The 16,574-nt window shown below is 38.8% G+C and overlaps 1 protein-coding gene across 7 annotated transcripts in view; it reads right to left on the bottom strand.

The window, feature by feature from the left end:
• GOLM1 (golgi membrane protein 1) overlaps positions 1-16,574 on the bottom strand; it is a 36,893-nt gene that overhangs the window by 9,106 nt on the left and 11,213 nt on the right. For all 7 annotated transcript variants that reach the window (XM_064405319.1, XM_064405316.1, XM_064405315.1 and 4 more), the window contains 3 exons: positions 15,048-15,227; positions 5,879-5,933; positions 4,783-4,885 (listed from right to left, as the gene is read on the bottom strand). In XM_064405319.1, the coding sequence (XP_064261389.1) occupies positions 4,783-4,885; positions 5,879-5,933; positions 15,048-15,227 (338 nt within the window). The remainder of the gene's footprint in view (positions 1-4,782; positions 4,886-5,878; positions 5,934-15,047; positions 15,228-16,574) is intronic.

Consider the following 16,574-nt stretch of genomic DNA (forward strand, 5'->3'; position numbering starts at 1 on the left):
CCAGGAGTTTTGTCAATCTGTTTCTCAAGGCAAGTGGCTACAGTCAGGGCAAGATAATCCTTTCTCTCCCACTCTCTTCCCTAGCTGTTTTATAGCTTTCAGTTTATATCAGAGGAAGAACATGACCTAGTGAACAGCAAACCAAGACAACCATTACCCCATAATACACACAGACAAGTCTTAGAAACTAATCATCATATGACCCCAAGTATGCTCTGACTCCACTATGAAAAGGAACAGCAGTTTGAGTGGGTCCCAATAACCAATGTGTCACACTAGGGAAAAATATGGATGAAAAAAATCACTATCAATGTCAGTATCCACAGCCCTCACGAGCCTGCTCAACGAAGAGCAAGCTCTTGGCTGGAGACGACATTTTCTAGCAACAAAGAAATTTGATGGGATTTTAAACCCTTTCTCCTTTCTCTCTCTCCTTTGTTTTTCCACTCAAAGGTACTTCCAGTTTTTACATATACAATCAGCTACAGACCTTGCAAACGCATCTTTCTGCATTCAAAATCTTTTCCAGCAACCTTTGTACAACAGCATGTTCAACATAGTTTCTCATCCCCATCACTAAGACTAAGAAGGGTGGTGAATTTCTCCTTATTCTGGCTCTGACCAGTGTTATTCTGAGTGTCAATACCCTCTGCACAACAGCAGCTGTTTCAGACAGGCATGTTGCAGTTTCTCAAGCTGAAAATAAAGTACTATGTAATCCAAAGGAGTTTCCAGGCTACATGCACTCTATGAGAGCAAGTGACTCATTTTCATTGCACTTTCACCCTTCTCCTTCTCCAACCCTGCCTCTCAAAAGCAAAAAATCCTTTCTGTAGTTCACACCTAGAAAGGAAGAACAGCATTACCTTTATTATGTTTTCTTGTAGACCAGACATTATTCTAAAGTCTGATTTGACAGTGCTAATACAGGGAAGAGTCACCAAAATAAGCTGTGCTTTAAGCTGGTGAACATCAAGGACAGTAAAACAGCATAAGCTTGAGTTATACTCACATCACTATTTTCTAAGAAGTAAAAGGACATATTAATTGTGTAACAGTTTTCAAGTTTGAAAAAGATGTAGTACACAGACAACCTGAAGTCAGAGACTGAGCATTTGAGAAAGCTTGCACTTTGATCCCAAAATGCAGGTGAAAATAAAGTTCATTTAACATCTGTGACAAACCCTCACCATTTGAAGCTTATTATCTGTAACACAATTCCCTTCTTTTAAAGGAGATACTCATGCTTACAACAACTTCTAGAGTAAGGGACAGCCTTAGTTTCTCCACCTCATCCCATCACCGTGACATTTCAAATGTGCTAAACTAATATTCTTAAATTCAGTGTCTGTGGCATGTTTTCTCCTTCACTACATAGTTAATTCAATGACACAGAGCTCCCCTGTGTACACACAAAGGAGCCCAAATAATACCCTCCTCAGCTGCTCCCAGGCCCACCAAGGGAGCCACCAGCCCATCCAAGGGGGCTCCCAAGAGCCTAAAGGAGCACAGAGGCACAAAGGTGGAGAAGAGCCCAAACTAAAAACTCATAAGGAGGGACAGCCCATGTAGACCAATCCCACAGCACGTTTTGTGCTAGCAGACACTCACTCTCAGGACAGTGTTGTGTGCACTCATGTTTTATGTATTCTGTATACCTGGCCATGTACAGATGTGGTCTGCTTGCACAGAACACACGTGCAGCCTCTCCCTGCTGGGCTGCTGGATTTGCCTATGCCCAGCATGAGAAACAGCGCACCTTTATTCTCCAGGAGCATCTACCATCTTTTCCTTTCAACCCTACCAAAAGAGATTACTCCTGCACTTACACTCTTGCACTTGTCAGGTCTGCAAATACCACACTAATTATCAGACTTTTTACACACAGTGAGATTTCTAAAGATGAAGTTATGTAATAAACAAAGCTCTTAGGAACAAAAATGCATTTGAATCTTGGAAGGTATTCAATAACAATTTCAACAGATGAGTCCAGAAACTTCTGTTTCACTCTGGCTGCTGCAAGACAGAAGGATCAGTGTGCCAGTGAGCCTTTGCTGAAGAAGCTCTAACCATGACCAGACAGCACTGGGCACAGTGTATACCAAGGGTACGTTGTAAAGTTGACTGCTGAGGAATGTGTGCTCCTTTTGCACACAACACCAGTAAGGCCAGATAGCTCCTGCTGACTTCTGCATGGAAAATGCTAAGCTCATTCGAAAAACTGCTAAGATGAAACTTCAAGACTCAGGTACAAGAAGGAACAATGATTTTCTTTTTTCTTCTAAGTTCAAAGATTTTGTTCTTATGCATTTCATATGCACAACTGCTTTTACCACTGTCTTCTACAGAACAGCAACTGAATGTTTAAAAAGAGTGATTTCCAATGTGCTGTTTGAAAAAGACATTTGACTTCTGTTATCTTTTTATAACATTTTCATTATTTTTATATGAATAATATGATCTCTCTATTTTTGCACTGGGCACAGTGTACTTGCTACCCAAGGTGCAAAACCTTCATCCATGCAAATCCAGGTAAAACAAAGAAGCACATAATCAGGTCTAATGCCCCTTCCTGGAAAGGCAGATGAACAGAGAGGCAACGCAGCAGTTTATTCCTAATTGGGAGGGGAGGAAGGAAGACAGATTAAAAATAGCATTTGGAGTCTTTCCAATAATTCTTATTTTTCTAAGCTCATAATCACATTGGGAAAAGGTAGTTTGTAAGCATTTAAAGTGACAGTATTAAGTGAGCATATAGCAAAGAGGAACATATATAGCCATGCACCATCAAATATCCATTTCTGCAATTACCTAAACACAATGTAAAGTTAGTTGTGTAAATTCATTTAGCAGAGAAATATTAACATTCCAACATCCTCCCTAAAGGTAAACAAGCACTGTTTTAAAAATACATGTTCCTCCTAGACCTGTGTGAATACTGCATAGTACTGAAGCTATAAATTATTTTATGAAAATTTGAGTCCAAAGTTTGTTTTCCTCACTTGCACTCTTAGGAAAGAAGTCTAGAAATAGAATATGAACATTTAAGTATTTTGCAGCAAAGCTGGTGAAGATAGCATTGTTCCCTGTCTGAGATAACTGCCTTTACAGACTCCCATGAAGGCTCTGTAGGGAATGGTGCACCTGACTCAAGATCAACCAGAAGCAGCTCAGCTAGCCGTTCAACTACCACATGGCTGATTGACCACACCTGTCTCTGCACTTACCCTCAGAAAAGCAAGCCTATCTTTACCAGTGTATCATGCTCAGTTCTTCACCTTGAGCCAGCCCACACCTTGGAGCTATGCTGTCTGAATACAACCTTCCTCTGTTAAACAAAGAGGGACTCATAAGCAGGGGTGCTCTGTCAGTGATTTCCTCAACACAGCCAGGTTTGTAAATATTCACCAGATATGTGTGATAAACCTCCAAGTTTTCCTAAGCCAGATGAACTACATTTGCCATGTATCACTTCCCTGCACGTGTATATCAATCCAGTGCTTAACAGGTATACCTCTCAAGTGGAGCATGACTGTCCAGCAGATAGATATATTTATGCTATATACAGATCTATTAGTTCTTGCTGATCTCAGAAGAAGACACTGGAAAACAGATTCACTGACTAGCATAGAACTAACAACAGAGGTCCATGGGTCTCAGGTGTGTCATTTAACTAAACAGCCAACAGACAGTGCTTAACAACCATGGTACACAACTAACAGAGGGGGAAGGCGCCCCTTAACACACATATAAGCAACCCAACTTATTGAAAGGCAGGTACAAATAAAGATTCCAACTTCCTTCTACATTTCTGTTAGAAGTCTTAAATTCTCCAGTAATATAATCCATTTAGGTAATCTTTATTACAGAAGTAATAATAAAAAAAAAAGGTGATAACCAACTGGTAATCAGTAAGTACCATAGAAGCACTAACATTAATCTTTAATTCTAAGGTGGAGGAAAAAATAAAAACAAGAAAATATTTCCTTCAAGTGTAGCCTGCAGAATTCAAGTTCTTTGAGTGTTGTGTTCCAGTTCCACTTTCAGTTATAATTCCTACAAAACCTGGCAAAACAATGGCTGCTGAAAAAAGACCTATCACTACAACAATTACATTCTTGCAGGAATATCATTATGAGAACATGCAAACAGCAAATTCTATTGCATTTTTATATCTATGCACAAGGGGGAAGATACTATAGATTGTGAAAGCAGGTAAAAGAAACAAGAATATTACTGAGCAGAAAGAACAGAGGAGAAATTCCTAGAATTGTGTTTAGTGTAAGGATATTGATAAGTATTTTCGTTCAGTTATCCATGCTTTAAAATTCAGTGGGAAATCTCAAGAAAAAGCCATGACTAGGTATGTCATTAAAGCAAAACACATGAGTCTGATGGTACCAGAAATTCCCAAGTCCTTTGTCAGCTCAATAAGGTATAGCTTCTCATAAGGTATTCCCCTATCTTAATTCAAACTTCTTCACAATTTAACCTCTTCATGTTTCAATTTTCCCACACAATTCTTAAGTGATAATATTACTACCTTTATCCTCTTGCAATAGAAGGAACATCAAGAAGTATCTGGGCACAGAGATGACTAACACTGGAAAGTTAATGCTCTTCTCCAAGATCAACTGTGAGCAATTTCAGATGAGTCTCTTTAAACCTTCTCTTTAAAAATGTGCATTTACTGACAGAGCTATGGCAAACACAAGAGTACTCTGGGTTATAATCAAGTCACCTATAATTTGGGAAGTCATCTTTCCTAAAGAACATACTTACAGGTCATATGAGAACTTCTTCTGAAGGTTAGTCTGGTTCTTCTGAAACCAGTAAACATCCTGCTGTAGCTTTCCATATTCCGTCTGTAACGCTTTCAAGTGTTCTGGTCAAATCAGGATTAAAATACACATTAAAATACACATATAAGTACAGACTCTAAACCAGAAATATCAAAAAACAAATCTGTAATAACAATGTTAAATTAATTCATCTGTCATGCCAACTGCATTTCATACACAAATGCATCGATAACTGTTGAATTTATTCAACAAGGGTGCACAGGATCTGGTAAGAATAATCTTTCAGCATAATATACTGGCAAAACAGTAAAATACATATTTTTACCTACTTTTCCTCTTAAGGAATACACAGAACTCATTTGCAAACCCTGCTAGGTTGCAGTCTAGAAAATCTTTACATCTGTGAAATCATAATCAGAACACAATATGAAAGAGCATTCACATTTATCAGTCATATATAGACAAGCTTGCAATGCTTCCCTGAATAATACGCAATTTATACTCATGTTCCTTAGCAAAAGAGGCATCTATGATTTAGAGTTTTCTTCCTGACAGAAACTTCTGCGAGATGGCATCAGAAGACAATACCACGACATACTTACTACTTTATAGGATTCATTCCCAAGTACCTCCCGAATACATTGCTAACAACAATTCTGAAGCACTACCATGAATAGAATTTAATTAGACTGACTTTTTTTTATTTATTACAGGATTTGTGAATTCCTCTGGTGCTAAAATGCATGATCCCACACCTCAGGGAAGAATGTAAGAACATGTTGCCAGGTAAAATGAAGAAAAAAGGTATTAACTTAGTTCTATTATATTAGATCATAAGAGCCAGGAGTACTACATCAAGCACTACCTGGATAAATCCTTCTACTGTTGAGACAGACTAGACTGACACTTAACTGGAGCTATGCAGTATGAAGTATCTAAGTCATGGCAGCTCCTGTACCACGCCCATGACTTGAAGAAAGGCAGCATTCTCAAAAGACCACAGAAAAATGCAAGTCTTAAAAACAGAGGGCCTCAAAAACACTATGGGAGAGAGTCACAGGGGTACCACAACATACCTCGTAGACTCTGAATCAATCGATCATTTACTGTGATGTTATTCATCAGCATCGCCTGAAAGAAGCAGAAAAAAAACAGTGTTTTAATTGCAAAGGGCCTGTATTACCACTATAAACAACACCTATCAAAGCACTTGTAACAAGAGCTACTTATTGTGTGTCACACTTGTGACAGTGTCACAGTTGAACAAAACCTTTTAGCTGCTTTAGAGATCTCTTACTGCAAACAACAAACATTCATTTTTACCCAGATGTTCCAGCATAGGAAAGTGAGGGAATATATCACTGCACAAAGTAAAAGAGGAAGAATTTAAAGGAATTTATAGATAATAAAATTACTTGTCACTTTATTCTAATTTCATCTCATGACTGGAGTCACAGTCAGACTTACTGCATTTATTTCTTGATGGAAGAATACAACATCACAGCTCACTATCAGTTACCCTCTCACTCAGAAATCAATACATCCGCATTCAGGCATGCAAAGATGATCTATGAAAACATTAATCATTCAGCATAAAGCAACTCCATGAAAGCAATGTGAAACCGTTGCATTGTGTCACTTTTCTACCTATCTTCTCAATTGCTTTCATGTTGGAGTGGCCTTCTTCCACTCCTTTGCTTCGTTTTCCCTCTCATCCTGAAGAGGTAGTCAACATAGGAACGCATTTTGTCTATTCTTTCATCAATCTCCATCTACCATTTCATATACACACATTTCCCAAAACACCTGAAAACTGAATCAAGTCACAGCTAAGTGAAATTATTCCTGTGAGCCAAATGTCAGGATAACTCAGATTCATATTCAACATTTATCAAGTGTGATGCAGAAGAGTTCTTAAGAATACAAAAAAGAGATCCATTGACTCTTCAGAAACAATCCAGTCCAGTCTACTAAGGTATTTCTCAGGCTTCATTGTCAGTTCCCCTATTATCTTTGTCCTGGAAAACTTCAGGGTTCTTCAATGGCCCCAGAAAATCAACTCCCCTGTTTCCCAAAGTTTCTGCTCTAGAATTGATGTGTGCGTTTATGTCCACATAAAGAAAAAGAAGGAACAGCATCCACTCTGTCTGCCCAAGTCACCTTGAAACACTGACAGCATTATTGGTGCCTTTCTTCCCAAGGCTACAGTAATAAGAGCCAGCTGATTACATGAGTGCAGCATTCAATAAATCTGAGTGGAACAGCACCCAGCAGAGCAGTAGATTTGTCTCTGAATGACCCTTTATAGTCACACTTCACAGAGGTGGTCATTCAGCTACATTTCTACACCATTCTATATGAACAACTGTTTTGTGAACACCACCATGAAACCTCAAGGGAAAAAATGTCATGCTCAGGCAAAAAGAAACTCAAAAACCAGTAACAACTTATATGTAGGCTCGTTTAACATCTCTCCCTCTCCTTTCTCATAGGATAGGTAAATAAGAAATTCATTTGTTTTCACTGATTTATTGGGAAAAGGAAATTTATGTTTCACTGAAAATTCCAAGTGTGGACAGTGTAGTCAGGTTGTTTCAGGATTACCACCTTCAGGACAATACAACATTGGCCATTAGCAGAAACTGTCAGAGGACTAGAAAAATCAGTATGATAGAGCAATTTATAATTTTATGTTCTTACCATTTTTTGTGGGGCTTTGTTGGTTTTGGTTTTATTTATCTGGGGGGAAGGGGGGGAAGGGTGGGAGCAAATGGGGAGGTGGGTCCGTAAAACCAAACTCCTAAATGCCAGGATCACTTATGTGACAGTAAAACATACAAGTGTTACATATTTTGAACATTAGGACAAAAATAACTGTGAATAGCTGAAGTAAGAAAAATTACTTTCCGCATTAAAAAAGTCTCTTTGAACCACAACAGGGAAAAGAAATAAGTCTGCCTTGGTCTTTATGGATTGCATATAAAACTTCCTTTTGGCAATGCCACACCTATCTCCTTGAATGTGTGGGCAACAGTCCAGGCAAAACCCTGTTAAATCCTAGTTAGATGCAAACTTGACCAGGAAATACTGTTTAATAATTTACAGCACAGTATTGCAACTGCCACCTTCCAATCAGACAAGTCAATAACATCAGCCTTCCATTCTTCCTCCTATCATTCAAGTGTTAACTCATTTTCATCTTGTGGCTGTAAATTAAGCAAACATTACTTACTTTTGGGGTTTTATGCTAGTCAAGAATGAAAACTGCTGGGAAGTACTCAGCAGACACATGCCAGTACTCAGTTCTAGAAACTCACATTTTAAACTTCATTTAGCCCACAAAACAATAGCTATAATCCCATGAGCAAAAAATTCAGCCTTTGGAAAATCCCCCTATCACCATACCAGAATCTGAGATTCTGTGATACAGTAAATCTGTAACAGAGAACCAGTTTATTCTATTTATAAACGTGTTTGCACAGAAATCCTTATGACTACACCAAAGAGGAAAAAACTAAGTATTTTGATTGGAGACAATGCTGTGGACAGCAGCGCTTCAGACATCAAATCTCAAAAGTCTGAGTCATGCTTCCACCAGCAGTGTGGGAAACAAATTCTCCAGCTGTACAGCAATTTTTTTAACAAAGCAGCTGAGGACTTGTTATTCACCACAGAACATGTCTACATAAGGATTATTCCACTTAAGAAACACAAAGCTAAAGTTACTGTTTAAAAATAATGAAGTGTGATGCAGAAATATGCATGAGGAAGCTTTGCGATAAATTATTTGAAGTATTTATTTTGAGCATATACTTGGACTATGTCAAAGCATTTCATCTGAATAATGCCAAACAGTATTCCCCGTACACATATTCCCTGGAGGAATTACTATAGTAATTGCTCCAGCATTTGCTGCTATCAAGAGCAAGCTAACCCAAGCACACTGAACTGACATATGTCCTTTCTAACACTGACTGTATGTGGTGGATGTAAAAGCATAATGAGCAAGTATATAAAAGCATAATTGCAACAGAAAAAAGAAAGCAAATAGTTTGATAAGCATAAACACTAAAACTTAAGTAAAAAGGGGCTTTGCATACACAAATATAGCGCAAAGGAGACAAAGATAAGCCACGGGACGAGTAACTCAACTAGTAAGAACAAAACCAACTGTGAATAAAGCAAGATGGGAAGGTAAGATTTATACATGCAGAAACAGACACTTTAATCAGGGAAAAGCGGGGCACTTATTTCATGATTAACTCAAACTGATTTAAGTCCTTCCAACAAAGAGAAAGAGTAGCTCTGTCTTGCATCTTCCCACGACTCCCCACACTACTCTGGCATTAGCATGAGAATAATGCTGGCAACACACTGATGTTTTAGTTACTGCTCAGTAGCGCTTACACTAAGGCAAGGATTTGCCCATTTCTCATGCCCTGCCAGCCAGCAGGTGCACAAGAAACCAGAAGGAAGCTCTGTCAGGCGTCTCAAACTGGCCAAAGGGACATTCCTTACCATAGCCCATTGGACATAAAGTGGGGGAGGAGGCATTGATAGCTGCTGGGGGACAAGTTGGGCACCACACAGCAGGTGCTAAGCAATGAGACTGTGTATGTCTTGTTTCTGTTGGGTTTCATTCCTCTCAGTTATCAAACTGTTCTTACCTCAACACAGTTTTCTTCAAAAATCTAGAGAGAGATGTGGAGAGTGAGGAAGAGTCTGCATGATACTTAGTTGCCAGCTGGTGTTAAAACATGAGAACCAGCCACAAAAAGACTTCTTGCTGCCAGGCCAAGAGACAAAGAGCTAAACTACCTATTAGTGTGTGGGGAAAACATTCATAAATATGGTTTTCAGGGAAATATTTCTCTTTCAGATTGATCATTGTGTTGCACACTCACATATACTTCAGTGGAGGCACATCAATTAAGTAAGCCTTACAACAAATTTCAAGCTCAAAATTGAGGAGGTATTATTAATTGAAACCTATTTCCCAATAAACAGAATTCCATTCAGAAATTGCACTTTTCCTCAATAAACATAAAAACCCCCACCCAACCAACAAAAGAACCCCAAACAAAAACCACATAACCAAACAAATTAACAACCCACACACCTAACAAAACCTAAATCCAAAAAAACCACCTCTGTTTCTACAGAGTGGTTCTGCCAAAAATCTGAGACTCAACCTTGTTTCACAGCCTGTGCTAAAAGCAATCTAGGTTCTGTTTTGTCACAGAGAACACAAGGACATGCACACCATGACATGATGCAGTTCTTTCTTCAAAACCATGGAAATTGCCAAGTTAGTTTCTTAACATTTAAGCACAAGAAGGTGGTATTTGACACACATGAATACAAAATTACTATTACAGGTACTGGGCAACACCAAGTAGATTGGAGAAAAAAAGCCCCGTGAAGCTACAGGACTTCACTTCACTTTAATCACTTTCCCTCATTTTGTGTTTAACCATAACCCAAACAGTAGGTAACGTAAGCAAAGCAAAATCATATGACATGAGAATATTAATATAAAACTTCCTTATTTTTTCTTCCCACTATGTGAAGATATATGTTGAACAGAGGTGATCTGATGTACCAGTTATGAAGAGGAATACTGATTTCCCTTGATAATTTAGTAATATTGTGCTACGGCAAATATGGGACATGAGGCAGTGCTTATCTCAAAGCTTCTCCAAAACTAGAAGACACAACACTGTTTGGGTTGGAAAAAAAAAATTAAAAAACCAATACATATATAGTCCTCAGTGAAAAGGTACCTCTCTACTCTCTCCTACAGACTACTGTATTTCCTTCTGAGTGGAGTAGATTCGCTGCATACCAATAGGTACTTTGTGTCAGAAGACTGTGCTGGGAACTGAAATTTTCCCAGAGGGAGGGCACCAGAGAGCAGCTGTGGCCAGTGTTAAAAGATACTGAGCAACAGGACAATTACATGCTTCACACAGAACATACAAATCTTGGCACTTCTCAATAAAACAAGATTTGGGCTGGAGAAGATTTATGTAAATCCAAAGAAAACTACCAACTGCAAAATCATTCCAGAGATATTAAACATATTGTTGTCCTGTTATGCTCTTCAAAGAGACGTCTGTGGCTCTGTACATCCCAGAAGCTACAAGTCCTGAATAACAACCACACAGATTAGAAACAGCCTTTTTTCACACCTGAACTGTTGTTATCAAGTGTTCATGTAAGACTACTTGATCTCATCATTCCACTTCTGTATGGACTTCCAGAACCCATTTCCTAAATCTATACTAATCCTTAAAAATTCAAGCAGGTCTTTTAAAAATAGACTGGCGACAGTGTTTTATACACTTTCAGACCTAAGAAAATAATTACAACAGTAATTTTCCAGAACTACATTGTCCCAGTGAATGAACCCACACAGTATGACAGGCTCAGACTACTGATCTTCTCATCCTTCAAGTAGCACAGATACAGCTCTACTACAAAAGAAGACAGATTTAACTCAAAGTGATTACGCTGCTAGTGACAATTACTTTAACTGGGCAAAACACCTTACTGGTGTTTTGGTTTGGTATGAAAGTAAAACAATACTGTAATTATTCTGTATTTTATCAGCAGAGTAATAAGACACAGTGAGCAGAGACAAACTGCAATTATGACGGGTCTCAAATGTTACTTGTGACTTGCTCTTGGTTACAAGTCCAGATTGTGTAAGTATGCCTCATATGTGAGTTTCTTCTACAGCCAAAAGAGCCATAATTTCTTCCTCAAAAAGTGGGAGGTTTGAGAGGGACCAATCATTCCTACAGAACTGCTGAAAGCACTTTAATTTTTCTTTAAGAACAGCAAGAGCTAAGCAAAATCTTATTTATGACTTGAAGATCTCTAGTTAGTTATAGTTTGTAAAATTCTTGTAAAAGGATTGAGTATCTCAGGATTTGGATTTGCATTCATTCTTCCTGACTAGGTAAACACTAGCCACTAATCCTCACAGAGTAAAAGTTCAGTTCAAGGAGCAAGCTTCCCACAATCAGAAAGGGTGAATTCATTACTTGCCTACCAAGAATCTCAGATTCCACTGCAATCCATGGAGCCAAAAAACAAGGATATATATTTACATCGTGTATATACCATCATATCTTGTGTATATAAGATATGAACATCCAAAACACATTTACACATGGATAGAGATATACATGAACAAAAAAGCTCAGAAATTGTCTTTTCTTATATTCTATTTCCCTTTGTACAATAATCTCTGGTCCTAGACAGCTTCTTCCAATAAAGGTCATTAGTGAGGAGAATTACACTTTCCCTCTCTTCCCTGCCACTGCATCAGAGGCATTCCTGAATTACAGTGGATGAATACACACCAACTTGGCTGATGTCTTCTTCTGACAAATGCACAGCTTTCCAGAAAAACAGCTCTCCCTACTCTTGCTGGAAAACAAACAGTGTCTCTGCAGAATATTTGTTTGTGTGTCACAAGAAAAGCAAATTTTGAATTTGATGCAAAATGGTCCATGGGCACATACCTGGTCACCCTACCACTTCAGGCTCCTGTGTGAGACACACGCTCTTCTCCAGTCACAGAACAGAAGTCAGGAAATTAGTCCAATGCACCATTTCCCTAGGGTATCACTTCCTGGGGTTTCAAAGCAAGCTTTACAGACTATTCCATTACTGAACAACTGTATTTTAGGGTGATAGAGGGAAAAGCACTTAGAAGGCAGGAATTTAAACTACATCAGCCCCAAAATCCACCTTTCCCAGCATACCACCTCTAACACTGAAATGCCAAATGAATTCCAAGGCAGCCAGCCATAAAGCACAGTATTTTCCAAGCAGCAGCTTCTTCTGTCTGAGGAACATTTGGAGACAGAACAAACACCTTGGAAGTGGGTTAGGTGTTTGTCCAAGGTCATCCAGTTGCTCATTAACCTACACAGACCCACTGTAACTGGGTATTATGGATGCCATGCACTTGCAGCTTCACCACCTATTACATGAAGAACACTACCTTCTGCTCAGTCTGAACTACAACTTGATGATGGCATTTGAAGCATATCAGTGAATACAAGACAACCCTGCCTTCCCTCTCCCAGCCATTAACATTTTGTTTACCATTTGGAATCCTGAAGATGACTGTGATGGTTCTACTCTGCTGACCCTTGTCCAACCTGTAAACCACGCCCTGGATTCCTGCAGAGAAATTACTGCACAGCTTTGGTGACCTTTGCTCTCCTCTCTGCACCTTTCACAGCACTTCAAAACTCCACTGGTGACCCCCCACACACAGAACAACAATTAACCCAGTCTATTTCTAAGCCGCTTTGTAACTTTTGCCTCGTCATTCACCGTTGCAATACCACTGTCTGACCACATGGCTGCATAATATCTCTACAAGCCACTTCAACTCCAGGTGCGAATGTGTTCACTTGTCTTCTTCACCTTCATCACCAACTCTTTCAGGAGAAAACTTCAAGATGCTTCAGAAGAAAGACTTTCTTTTCCAGAAGCCACATTGACTGTTCCCCAGATACCACATTATACCCCATGTACAACAGCAGTTCTAGTTCTGTAAAATACCTATCACTACTTCTCCTGGCCTGGATGCCACATTTTATGAACAATTCCTATATGTCCCCTAGGCTCAAAAACACCACAAGGAAAGTGGATTGTGTGCTGCCACCTACCACTCATCTAATGCCAGAAATATGAAGCAAAAAGATGTTACATCATGCTTGGCAGAAGTAACATTTAATTCACTAAACCCCTTAAAACTCCAGGATAAGGTCCAGTCACCATCTCTCAACATTTGCCCCTCTTGCTAGCCTGTGCTGAAAGCTCTCTGGCCAGCTCTTTCAGTGTCTTTTAGTAGCTCTGGCAATATCTACTTATGGAAAGGAAGGATAATGCTCCATTATATTTGCCCTTTCTTACCTTTTAATTTATTTTTTTCCATTCATCCGTGTGTTTTCACTCCCTGTAGGACTGAAGCAGAAGGCAAGAAAATGCCACAGCATTCAGTAGCTATACCCAATAAGGAGGCAGAAGTGACAAGATTTGATTACTCACTTGAATCTAGTCTGAATATTCTGAGATATCTTTTCAAAAAATGCACACATTGAAAAAATAGACAAATTATACCTCATTTTTTTTAAAGTATATGCAAAGACTGAACACAAAGAGAAGAGAGAAATTATCAAGGATACATGTTTGTCTCAAAAGAAGTAAAAATAATTGGTTTATTATTTCCTTGAAGACTTGGGGTAAAGATTATTTCAGAATAAACTAATGATATATGACATTGATGTGCACATTCTACCTTCCATTTTTACTCAATTTTTATTCCTCTAAGTTCTTCAAAGATTAATCAGGTGATATTTTTCTCAGGCAACATATTTTGAGGAGCAAACCATTCCCTCACAGTGAACCTGCTACCTGAAGAGTACCTATTACCATCACAAGATGTGACTGTTCAGCCTGCAGAACATAACAGTCTTGGAAAGCTGAGCTATAAATTCAGTCAAGAGACTCTATGGGAGAAGCAATTGAATACTCTCAGCTAAATACTTCGACTAATAGGGAGAAAAGTGATATTACTGACTAACAGCTGCAACCAAGGTGGTATCAGCAACAGAAGGAAAATACACAGCAAACCAATTTGCAAAATACTACACAGCAGGAATCACACCTACTGCTATTTAAGTAAGTTTGTTCACATTCTTCACAAAGGAATACCAGCCTACTAGCGAAGCTGAACTGCCAGGAGCACTGTTGAGAAAGGCTCACCTTCTCATATCTTCCCAATACCATTGAGTTTTGGAGGCAGAAAGCCAAGATGCCACAAAATTTGTAATGCAATTAGAAATAAACGTCAGCTATTTAAGCTTACAAATATAACTGGGAACATATCTCTTGGTGCATCTTTCTCTTTTTCTCAATTTTTAAAACATTAGTATAAAGGAAAGAAATTGAAGGGACAATCCAAGTACGGTAACCATTTATAGAGAGGATGAGTTTTATTCAGAACTGCTGTTACTTGCAGCTTCTAGTATTTCAAAATAATACAACAAATGCTAAAATGTCCATTCAAGGTCCATTTTCTCAATGTCATACAATATAATATATTTTGCCACACCAACATTGACTGTAAGTTGCAACACATGAGTACCACTTCCCATAGCAGAGTGTGTGTTGGTAAACAACAGTCTCACAGAAAACTGTAGCTAGGAAAAGCCCTACCTTCTCTTCCTGATGTACTCTGTTGGCATTTTCCATCTGAAGGCTGTGCAAGGACTGGATTTTGTCAATCTGCTGTCGCTGCTTCTCTAGCTCCCCTTGGAATTCATTCTTTTTTTGTTCCACAGCACCCCTCTCCGCTGCCGCCCTGCGGACTTTGCCTTCCAGATCCATGACTCGACCCTGAGGAAGAGATTAGCCAAAGAAAGCAGAAATGCTTCCCCCTTGCCAGAATCTTGTCCAATATATTCAAGGAATAGCAAATTTTACAGCACTAACAATGCAGATATCATGAAAGTCCTGTGTCAGCCTGGGATACTAGTCATACACATAGACATACACCTCCCTAGTTTTATGTAAATTAACAGGAGTGCATACTGTGTAAAGACTGTAAAATTTCTGTTAAAGATGAGAAAAATTAAAAGCTCAGTACTTGAGCTTAAAAAAAAACCCCAAAACATGAACATAAAAAAGATTAGAGACTACAGTCCTTCTGAAGTACAAGGTCAAACAATTTTTAATTTAGCCCATACAATTCTGACAGCTCTACACTTCTCAGTGTTGACCCCAAACTAACTCAGTATGAAAACTCAGCTGTCAATCTGCTTTCCTGGAAGAGCTACAAAAGAGTAGAGGGAGGACAGCACTGCCCAACTTTTACATGAACAATTCACACATGGCTATTACACAAAGACATATAGGAGAGAAATTCATTCATTCATAAACAGAAAATATCAGTCTTCTTGACTGCTCAAAGAGCAGCTACAGTCAGAAGAAAGCTCAACGCCATCACATCCTGTACATAAGATGACAGAGACATAAGCTAAGGAATCAAGTCCGATGTTTTCACAAGCTTTTCTCCTCCCCCTGCCCTTCTCTTTTTCAAGTACCAATTTAGTTTTGCAGGATGTTGTTTCTAAACATTTTGGATTAAAATTGTTCTTCAGCAGCAACGAGGAATATGAAAACATGCAGGGGGCTAGGGATATCAACAGAACCTACCCATAAGAAAAAAGACCTGGTGATTCCAGGTAGACTGAAAATTAGATATAGTAAAACTATGCATGTTCCAAGACCCCAAGAAAATGTACCAAATCTTCTTACACCACAGTATGTAGCATGTCATGTCCCACCTACCCTGGCTCTTTGTCACAGAAAGAAAGAAAAGGGAGAGGAGCCAGAGGGAAAAAAAAGGAAAATTATTTGCAGTTTAGCTGGAATAGCAAGGAAAAACACTCCTTCTGTTTCAGTCATAACAGCTGCAAAGTCTTGCCAACAAACAAATAGGTGTACAGAGTGCTTTAGAAGCTCCATCCATGTTCAGCTATGCTTTTATTCCATTCAGAGTGTGAGACCACGCCAAAGTGAAGTAATTTTCAGCCTAACTTTAGGAGAAATGTGTAAGATGGTACAGTACATGAGTAATATCAGAGGACCTTGTGTCTCTAAGTTATTGAGATCAAGATAAACCAGGATGGTGTCATATTTTTCTCACTATCAGCTGCTTTATGGCTGTGCAGCAACACTTCA

This window comes from Passer domesticus, chromosome Z (genome assembly GCF_036417665.1).
Source record: "Passer domesticus isolate bPasDom1 chromosome Z, bPasDom1.hap1, whole genome shotgun sequence".
Taxonomy (NCBI): domain Eukaryota; kingdom Metazoa; phylum Chordata; class Aves; order Passeriformes; family Passeridae; genus Passer; species Passer domesticus.